Source organism: Pipistrellus kuhlii, unplaced genomic scaffold (genome assembly GCF_014108245.1).
Source record: "Pipistrellus kuhlii isolate mPipKuh1 unplaced genomic scaffold, mPipKuh1.p scaffold_m20_p_13, whole genome shotgun sequence".
NCBI classification, from domain to species: Eukaryota; Metazoa; Chordata; class Mammalia; order Chiroptera; family Vespertilionidae; genus Pipistrellus; species Pipistrellus kuhlii.
The window spans coordinates 46,294,254-46,305,045 of NW_023425438.1; the positions used below are offsets into that span (position 1 = coordinate 46,294,254).

The 10,792-nt window shown below is 41.7% G+C and overlaps 1 protein-coding gene across 2 annotated transcripts in view; it reads left to right on the forward strand.

Annotated features, from left to right (window-relative positions):
* KCMF1 (potassium channel modulatory factor 1) overlaps positions 1-8,015 on the forward strand; it is a 61,034-nt gene extending 53,019 nt beyond the window's left edge. For both annotated transcript variants that reach the window (XM_036435863.2, XM_045580950.1), the window contains 2 exons: positions 1,296-1,578; positions 5,951-8,015. In XM_036435863.2, coding sequence (XP_036291756.1) covers positions 1,296-1,578; positions 5,951-6,212 — 545 coding nt within the window. In that variant the 3' untranslated portion in view covers positions 6,213-8,015. The remainder of the gene's footprint in view (positions 1-1,295; positions 1,579-5,950) is intronic.
* The last annotated feature ends 2,777 nt before the right edge of the window (positions 8,016-10,792 follow it).

Here is a 10,792-nt window from a genome sequence, read left to right on the forward strand (position 1 = left end):
CAAGTTGCAGAGTTTAGTGCATGGGCAACCTAGAAGCCAGCCACAGAACACAGGAGTTGAGAGTCAAAATAAAATGTCAGAAATCACTGTAAGTAATGGGAGGAAATTAGATTGGGTGGATGTGCACACAATAGAGTATACAGACATTGAATTATGTTGTACACCTGGAATTTATATCATGTTTTTAACTAACATTACTTCAGTAAATTTAAATTTTTTTTAAGTAAGTGTATCCTAAAATTGACCGGCACAGACAGGCAGTGAGACGGGGAGGCCTGGAGCAGGTCAGAGTGTTCACACGGTGCCTGGGAGCCATGGTGTGGCTCGCAGAGCATGCTAACACAACAGGCGTAAATCTGTGACGGAAACTAGGACCCATTTTACTCATAACTGTCCTTCAAAATGTGAGATATGCATGTAAAGTCTTCATTCCAGATGTGCTTTGGGCATTGGATGTGCAATACATTCAATAACCTGAGTTTGGGATTTTAAGAAATGCGTATTTATCCAAAGGGAATCCAGTATTGACTTGCTATCTTTGGTAATGAGGTTCTAAACTAAAACAAAATAGTTTCTCAGCTGAGTTTTAATGATGGAGAACATTTGCCAGCCTGGGAATGTCTACAAGACAATTGTCAACTCCAGGTGACCCTCCGGGTGGAGAAGGCATGACTGCACCTTTTGATGACGGTTCAGGGACAGAGGTCACCTGACTCTTAATGAGGGCGGATCAGAATAGACCACGGAGGCCGCGCAGTCAGGGGCCCACCAGCCTTACTGTGCATCTCCAGGGGTGCTCTGGCCTTCTCATGTGACGGTGCCAGCGAAGGCCGAGGCAAGTGGGCAAGGTCTCTTGGATTTCATTTTGATCATTCATTCATTCAATCACTGAGTAAGTGTTTGAGTGCCTACTATGTATCCAGCACGATTATAAGAATTCATGCAGAGGGTTTATATTTTGGTTGGATTAGAGGATAAACCACTTTAATCTAAAAAGTAGAGAAAGTATAACTAAATTAGCTCATTAAGCAAATAACTTCAACAATCTGTTATGTTTTGCCTAAAACAAAAATAATTGTATGTGGGCTAATATTCATATGTGCATTCCCCACACATAACACCTTCTGCCTCCAAGAGGTATTCTAAAAAGTGTTGAGTTCCAAACTGAAACTAAATGTTGCCACGGGTACCTGCCTGTGGGCCCTCCGTTTTAATGTTCCTCGGGTAGAAGAGTGCACCATTTTGTTTTCTGCAATATTTAAGTAGACATTAACCATCTTCATTTCCATTGGCAGAGCTTTTATCTCAGTTATCAGGAGTGAGACGTTCTGCAGGAGGACAGCTTAATTCTTCTGGCCCTTCCGCTTCTCAGTTACAACAACTGCAGATGCAGCTGCAGCTAGAACGGCAGCACGCCCAGGCGGCACGGCAGCAACTGGAGACCGCACGCAATGCAAGCCGGCGCACTAACACAAGCAGTGTCACCACTACAATCACACAGTCCACAGCAACGCCCAACCCAGCTAGCACGGAAAGCAGTCAGCAGACTCTCCAGAATTCCCAGTTTCTTTTAACAAGGTAGCTCATTTATTAACATTCTTTCAGAAGCAGCGTTTCATTAGCTCTACTCAGTCTGAAATTATCTTTTCTCTTTTGTGCTTATGTATGTTCTTGAACATCTGTCTTTGATCAAAACATTAAAGCCCATGGGTCTCTGATCAGAATTGCACATTCAGTCTAGCCAGTGTGGCTCAGTGGTTGGGCCTCAACCTATGAATCAAGAGGTCACAGTTCTATTCCTGGTCAGGGCACATGCCCAGATTGCCGGCTTTATCTCCATTCAGGAAATAGTCGATCAATGATTCTCATCATTGATGTTTCTATCTCTTTCTCTCTCCCTCTTTGAAATCAATAAAAAAATATTTTTAAAAACACACACAAAACTGCACATTTAATATTTCCCTAAGAATTTCTTTTCCCAGGTTGCCCATAAAACTTAAACACCATATCATTACATATATGGGGTGGATTAGGTACATTTGTTATAATTAATTTCTTTTTATTACCATTTTCAGTCTGCTATGAAATATTAAAAGATACAAGAGATACAAAATATTAAAAGATACATTTCATAACATGATTTTCTCCTGTGACTTTGTAAAGAAGTGTTATTTAAATTCTTATGGTCAGCAAACACACAAGGGTTTATCACAGTGTAAAAAAAATATTCAGTATACACAGTAAGTGGCTCTACTGGATGGAGTAGAATTTGTATTTGCTTCTAAAAACTACCATTAGCAACTGAATATGTCCCTGTGCCCAAAACCTCACAGGCATTTGCTGTGACTTTTAAGCATATAAAGGAGTTTATAAAGAGCAATGACGAGTAGACTTTGGCCCAACAGAGAGTGAATCTGGACTAAGGGCTTCTAATGGAACAGAGAGGAAAATAAAGTAAAACTAAAATAAAGAAGAAAAGTACAGTAGCCCTTGCCAGTTTGGCTCAGTGGATAGAGCATCGGACTAAAGGATCTCAGGTTCAGTTCCGGTCAAGGGCACATGCTCGGGTTGCAGGCTCACTCTCCAGTAGGGGGCGTGCAGGAGGCAGTATATCAGTAATTCTCTTTGATCATTGATGTTTCTATCTTTCCCTCTCCTTTCCTCTCTGAAATTGATGAAAAAATTAAAAAAGAAAAGAAAGAAAATACTGTAATCCATCAATTGTCTCTAAAATGCAATGTGTGTGACAGATGTTAGAATGAAATATTATTTCTATGTAAATGTTTTTTATTTCATCCTTTTACATATTCCTGGCACATTTACCGAATTGTACTAGTAAATAATGTACTATGGATGCAGAATAGAAAGTGTTTGTGGACCCCGACTAAAACCCCAGTTTGGCATTTACTAGTTTGGACATTAGGCAAGTCACTAACTTCTCCAAACCTCAGTGTTATCATTAATATTCTATTTGAAAGAGAATTGTTTTAGGATGAATTGAAATACTGATATGTATAGGGTCTGGCTCAGTAAAGGCCCAATTAATGGGGCCCATTTTTATCATTTGTTATGGATCTAAGAAGTAAGTTTCAAGTGGGGATTTACCTTTAGATTGTGAGAAAATGTTGCTTCACCATAAATCACAGAGCCACAGAGAGCTCCAGCCCACTGCCATGTACCTTACCTGTAGGGATTGACCAGCTGCAAACTTCTAAGTTGCCAGATGTAGGTTCCTACCTCAGAAAGGAGACCTGCCAATGCGTGCGTCCTCTGAGAGCCCACTGGCCTGTGGGTGGAATGAATGTCTTGCCAGTGCCCTTTAGAAAAGACATCTTTCTACCCTTGCCCCATTGTTTGCTTTTTCATTGTTGTTTTGTTAGCCCCAGACTCAGTGGCTTGATACGGGGTTTTTCTACACTAGATATCCAGCTCCCAGGGAATGCTGTGGTGACTGAGTGCTTTCTCTCCATTATTGAAGGCCCCCTGCTGTCATCTGATGCTGTACTTTGCATAGCACCTTGCCATTTGTAGATCATTTCCCACATCTTTCATTGTATCATTTGTTCCTGAATCACTATTTACCTAAGGCAGTAGTTCCCCAAAAATACTCCCTGAAACTTTATATATTCTAAGGAATATATGTAGTTAATTATTTTCATTTTTTTCCCTAATGAATAAGTTTGGGCAAAACTGAGTAACAGAAATAATTTATTTACTGTTGGGCTTCCCAGAACTTCAAGTAGTGTATGGACATGCACTGTGTTGTCAAGGCCAGGAGAGTGGCTGCAGTGTCTCCAGGCAAAAACTGGTCTCTGCTCACACAGCCTCTTCAGTATGTGTGAGCTCAGCCTGACCGCTGGTCCCTTTGGCCAGGGACATCTGTTCGTGTTGCCCTGAAACTGATGGTGAGAACACAGTTTTTTTGGGATTCAAAATGGTTGACCTTTTAGACAGGCGGGGATACTCACCACTATACTAATGAGGACGAGGACCAGCCATTGGTTGACCTTTTAGAAATGATTAAGGGCCTGTGTCAGGTTTCAGTCTTGGAGGTGGAGCCAGCTGGTTTGGTACTTCTCCATCCCAGGTGCAGTCTGGCCCACCAGAAACCTATCCCTCTTTTCAGTTATGTCCTAGAAAAACAAAACAGTAAGATTGGAATTACATGATCTCCAAAGGATTGGAGCCTCAGTCTGTATGCTTCTAGTTTTTCTGCTTTCTATATAGTTACTCCTCTATACATACTTTATTTTTCTACAAGGGCTTTGACTTAGACTTAGGGTTGTTCTCTCCTCCCCCACCCTCAACTCCCCTTTTCTGGAGGCCTTTTTCCAAAACGAAGGGTGTGGAATATACTTCAATTCTTAATACTTTTATAGCTTTTGATTGAGAATATGTAGCCTATTGCTCAGTCTTCTATTCCATTTGATACTTATGATATTCTTTTTTATGTTTTATTGGTTTTTAGAGGGGAGGAAGGGAGGAGGAGAGAGGGACGTCAGTGGGCTGCCTCCTGCACGCCTCCCATGGGGGATCAAGCTTCACCCGGCATGTGCCCTGCCTGGGAGCAAACCTGTGTCCTCTTCCTTGGCGCGTGGCACGGCGCTCACCCAGCTGAGCCGCACGGCCAGGACTCATGGCGGTCTTCTTTGTTTTTACCATAAATGTCCTCAGTCATTTTCTTCCAATGTCCATTTAATGGCTTTTTATGTAATTACTTTCCACATCCTTTTGCTTTCTTTAAGTTCTGAAATTCAGATATTTTCCTTTGTTCTCTGTGCCATAGATCTGATCATTCAGTGGTGGTGAACTTGGCAGCTATGAGATTTTGAGCATCACTTAACCTCTTCTTCAGTTTCCTCTTCCTTTAAAATGTTGATAACAACAGGATTTAACTCATAGGAGTTAAAGGAGATACTACATACAAAACGCACTTAACACCGAGCCTGGCCTCTAGGAAGTGCCCAGAGTGTGTCCCTCATTGTTACTGTGGGAAGCCCCTGTCCTGTGCCTCTCGGCACCGGTGAGACAGCAGAGGGCAGGGCCGCCATAGCGGAGTGGGAGCAGCCCATGTGCCACCGGCGCGCCCAGCTCTCAGGGACAGCTCTGCCCTGTGTGCCTGCTGCACCTCCGGTCACTTCGCCTCTTCTCCCTGGATGGTCACTTCTGACTCCAGTGCCCCGGCTAGTTTTCCTTCCTTTCTTCCCTTTCTTTGCTTCCTTTCTCTACTAAAAATGTAGAGAAATAAAATCAGTGCTGAAATTAAGCAGAAATTTTTTAAGTTATTTAAGAGATTAGTTACAAAAATTCAGCTCTTAACATCTATCCTGTCTCCAGGCAGATAAGCATTCGGTCAGCCCTGCTTCCAAGGTCCTCGGTAGGAGGAGTGGGGGATGGGGTGGGAGCGGGTGGTTCTTGTCCTCTCGGGCTTCTGTGTATATCTTCATCTCAGGAAGAATTCCATGGAATCAGAGAAAAGTCAAGGGAACCTGTAGGAAATTTTTCAGTCAAACACTCTAATCACTGCAGCTTTTGGTTTCTGTGGCCGGGGTTGCTATACCAGTATCCCCATTGTTGCTCCTATCCATGGGTGAAATCCTGGTTAAGGAAATCACTGCTTCCTCAGGCATCTGATCTATTAGAAAGTTTGTTTTGCTCAGAACAATTTTCACTGCAGTTTTCTCTGAAGGAAGGGTGAGAAAGCTAAATGTACTTGTCTTACTGAATCTAATTAAAACATAGATTGCACTTCAGGCAGCAGGATTGCTACAAATGTGTGGAATTTCAACAAAATAACGGTAATAACTTAGAGCAAAATGTTCCAACAGTGTGCCTCAGGTGCTGACTTTTGCCACCGGGAAAGCCTGCAGTGCAGGACATTGCAGAAGTTGGCCATGTCTCTGTCCGTTGATATTTGTCCAATAAGATCTTTTCTTTTTGACTTGCACAGGTTGAATGATCCTAAAATGTCTGAAGCAGAGCGCCAGTCCATGGAGAGTGAGCGTGCAGACCGCAGCCTGTTTGTCCAGGAGCTCCTTCTGTCCACCTTAGTGCGCGAGGAGAGCTCCTCCTCGGACGAGGATGACCGGGGGGAGATGGCCGATTTTGGTGCTATGGGCTGTGTAGATATTATGCCTTTAGATGTTGCTTTAGAAAACCTAAATTTAAAAGAGAGTAATAAAGGAAATGAGCCTCCACCACCTCCTCTTTGATGACATCCCAATTCGCAGACAATGTCCTCTGTGCTGTATTTGCCAATGAAAGTGGACAACAACTATCTTGGGTTTGTTTGGTGATTGTAATTTCAGGTCTGTCACTCTTGTTACATTGTGTACATTCAAAAGGAAGAGAGAAAATATATATGATAATCATTTCCACTTAACTAATTTTTACTTCTAGCAGGTAAATGTAGGTAGCAGTGCAGGGGCGACCTCTGCTTCCTGTACCTTGACATGCAAAAGGCTCTCCTAATACTCCACATTCAAACTGAAGAGGAAAATTGAAATCTCTAATGAAGCTGCTGTGTGTATTTATGAATATTAATGAATAAAAACTGCTTGGATGGTTTACCTTAACTACTGCATGAGGTTTTTTGCAGCGTGCATGAGTTTTAGTGCCCTTGTTATTTAAAATATTAAATACAAGGAGTAAAACTTAAAAATAAAAGCCCAAAGCTTTCCCAAACATTATTCAGTGGTTACCAGGCAAAAGAGTTACATGATGAAGTAGCTTTTGAATAATGTCTGCCTGAATCACCTTTCTTTGTGTGCCTCCTACGCATAAAGCCAGCTCTGCAGTGGAACCTGGGAGTTGTAGCGGGTGTCAGCTCCGCCTGTGTGACTGTCCTAGCGCCCTGTTCGTTCCCTTTCCCACGTGGAGCTCAGCCTGTCTCTGTAACGCATCTAGAGAAGACACACCAGTAAAGCCACTGTCGGGATCTGCTGCAGGGCGCTCGTGTGCCCTAAAACAAATCTGCTCATGTTTGTTCCAAGTTTTTACTTTTTGTGGTTGTTTAAAGTTTTTTCCAATTGTTAAATATGTTTTATTCAGGTGTAGATGAATTTCATTTGTTCGCTGTTCAACAAAATTAACCTGAATTATGTCGTCTTTGTTTTTGAAAATCTCACATTCTCAATCATATCTGCGTTGTTTATGTATGTGCTTCATAGTTGCTGAGACAGATCAGTATCAGGGGAGCTTGGAGGATTTGCCTTTCCGGGTTTTGTCGATATAACAACCAAATTCTTAATGCTAACTTCAGCACCTTTTATTTATTGGGTTTTTCAGGCATAAAAAGTAAAGCCTTTTAATTGAATCATGCCACCTATATGCCTATATTATTGATCCTATGTGTAAAAAAAAAAAATGTACAGCTTTTTTGGGGTTTGGAGGGGCCGGGATATTTTTTTATTTTCTGTTGCAGTTTTTGTGCATAGACTTTCACAATAGCTCCAAGGCAGGGACAGCGGGTTTGGGGTTTGGGGGGCAGTTTTTGGAATGTAAATGTAGGACTTTTAAAAAAGGTGCGCACAGCTTCTGATAAATTTATAACCTAATCATGTGTTGTTCCAGTTCTCATCTCCGAACCCTTCTCTCAATCTCCTCTCCCTAGTCCTCTTCCTTCCTGTGTATTTCTCTGTGTCTGCAACACAACGAGCATACAGACTTGAACACCCCCTGGTGTTCTTCCGAGAACTGTGAAGTCCGTGTCCATCCAGATGTAACCAAAAAGAAGTCACCCCACCTGTCTAGAAAACTGTCGCTCTCCTCCACAACCTCAGACTCCAGCCGTTTCCAAATATAACAGCTTTGTTTCCTTGAGTTTCTGTGACGGAGGTGTTTTAAAGGAGAACTTTACAGCAGGCTTCTGGTTACCCCAGAAGCCCAGTCCAGTAGCGATTTTCTTTTTCTCGGTTGCTGAAACGTTTCCAAACCCAGTTTTCAAGCTGTGGTCTTTTCAAACCCATCTTCTGCACATAAGTCACACATTTCAATAAAGCATTTTCAAGACTGTTGACCACTTGAATTTCTTTGCTGTTGGTGAACTAGCCTCTAACTAACCATTAATCAGAGATTTTATATCTCAAATCCAGTATTTTTTTTTTTTTTCCTTTTTATGCTAAACTGAGAGGTCCTGGTTTTGTGTGAATGCATTACTTTGTATGTGAGGCATAGAAATTGCCAATTACAATATATGCTTTCCCTTTTCTGCACAAATTCTGGGGAAATGTAAGATCCTTTTTTAACATGGTTTGAGGAGACAACTGTAAGTTTGTGAGGGCAGCTTAATTTAGGTGGTGAATTGAACACTTAAGAAGACTTAAGATTCCATCTCATGTAGAATACTGTATATTAATTATTTTTTACCAGCTATTTTACAAATACCTCACCTCATCCTGTATGTAATCAATAATGATGTATTATCTTAGGGTAGAAAGACACAGACTATCAATATAAAAATATATTTTAAGTCCTTCAAATTCTTGTGTCCTTTTTCTTTAGTTTCTGAATTAACATATTTTTGGAATAACTGAATAATAATTGCAAAGGCTTTGATGTAGAGACAAAAATCAACACACTTGTTTATTTTGGTTGCACCCTCACATTTCTTAGGAGCAGGTGCTGAGTTTTGAGAGGTTTGGTTTGGTTTAGTTTAGTTTTGAGAGGCTGGGGTTTAGTTAAGTTGGTCAGGGTTGTGTGGAGCTTGTCTTCACGTCCTAGTTGTTAGTAACTGAAGTCTTTCTGTTCAGTGTTCTGGAAGAAGTTTAATGTCATGACTCGGAGAACCCAAAAAAGTTCACAGTGAAGAGGAAGAGCTACCGAGAATGTTCACTTCTGTATGTGTGATTTATGGAATAGAATATGCCGTGTGTGTAAGACTCGCGGAGTCATTCCTGCTAAACTATAATTGTGGGTAGGCTTTCCATGGGCATCACATTCCTGGACATCTCATCACAGAGAACAATGGAATTTGAAATCTGACTGAAATAGTAGAATCTACCTCATGACTTCCTCAGATTGTCATTCATTTAGCTTCCTAAAATATTTTAACTCTGAACAAAAAGACATTCCTATGATTTTATGGCTATAATCAAAATATAATTTCTGTTAATGGCTATAGTGAAATGTTTGGTTTTGCATTTAGATCATACTGTTTTTAACCCACAGAACAAGCCTGGGTTTTTACTAACAGTAATATAGTCTCATAATTAGAAATGGGTAATTTAACAGAAAACCCATCTCCCTGTGCTCTTCCCCCCCCCCCCCCCCCCCCATAGCTTAGAATAGCAGGTTACATTATTAGAATAACAGAAGCGACACACAAGCCCACCCCATCATCCTCTCCCCTAATATTTTTCCCTCTCAATACTTGATTTTCCAATAATGCACAGTGGTCACTAAGCCTATTATGAGTTTGTTGGTTTTTTGGGTTTTTTGTTTTCTGATCCGTAGGCCACACACACACACGAAAGAAAGAATAGGAAGGGTTCCCAAGAGTTCTCTTGATAGTTCCTCACAGCAAGTATTCTACTTGCCTGTGTTTTACTCTGTGCCTTTTGGAATCCACACAAATCTCAGTAGTCTGAAGTTCTACTTCAGGGTAAATGGGAAAGGGAGGTGGTTGGAGGAAAGGGAGCTTTGAATGGGATCTCTGTTCAGAAAAAAAATCTGTCATTGGAGTCTAATATGGTTAGCACAGCCCTATGAAACAGAAGTATGGAAGTTACAGATAACGGGAGTGGGTGCTAAAAGCTCGTTAACAAATGTATCAGTTTTGTAAGGAAAAGCCCCATAGCTAATATAAAATGTGTTCCTAAATTACTGGCATGTACAGTTTTGGAGGCACATGCAAAATGGATTTCATTAACAGTAGGTATAAAATTTCCCAGAGATACACTAAAGTAGGTGTTAGTGCTGGCACCAAGGGCATGCTTTTCTGTGCTCTCCAAAGCTCTCCTGGGCACTTGAAAACCATAACAGTTCTCCCTTCAGCCTGGGAACAGGCCCTGTCTCCAGGTTGCAGTGGGGAGAGGTTAAGCTGGGATGCACGATGGAGCCACAGTGCAGATTTTCTGGTCATTTGTGACAACGTGAAATTCTGTGGCTTTAAGATGGCCTTATCTGAATAATTACATTGCAGAATATTCCAAAGCCAAGCATCTAAAGTAACTCGTGCCCTTCAGCTTCAACCATACTTGAGCAATGTGTTGCCTTTGTTTCTGATTAAGGCTCGTTAACTCGGTTTTTCAGCCCATCTCTGTCAAAATTCTGCAAATGTATGAGCTGAGGGAGCTCCTGAAGGAACCCTGCTGCAAGTCTCACACACACATGTTGCCACTTGGCGAGCAGATTTCAATTCGAAAGATTCTTCGTCTCAGAGAAGCTGGCCAGAACCTAAAACCCTGTGGCATTTTAGTTGCTATCCGATGGGTAGTGCCTCGGTTAGGTCCTCAGATTGCAAGGTAAGATGTTCCCCTCAAGTCCTCTGGTTTTATGAAGTCGAGTTTGACAGCATCTGTTTGGTGTGGTGGTTGTTTTTTTCTTTTTAAGTTCAATTAAAAAAGATAAGTATGATTCTGTGCCCCTGAGAAGGCCCCTAGGTGTCCAGATTGTGCACAGACACTGATGTGTGCACACAGGACCTGAAAACCCTGTGGGCCCTGTGTGCGCACACCCCTCAGGCCTATGGTTTTTCTGTCCTACTGTAAAGAGCCTTTACTAACCACCAGGAATCGGTGTTTTCATTGTTTCCTTCGTAGACAATGGCTGCGGCCTGTGGTTTGTTGGCTCC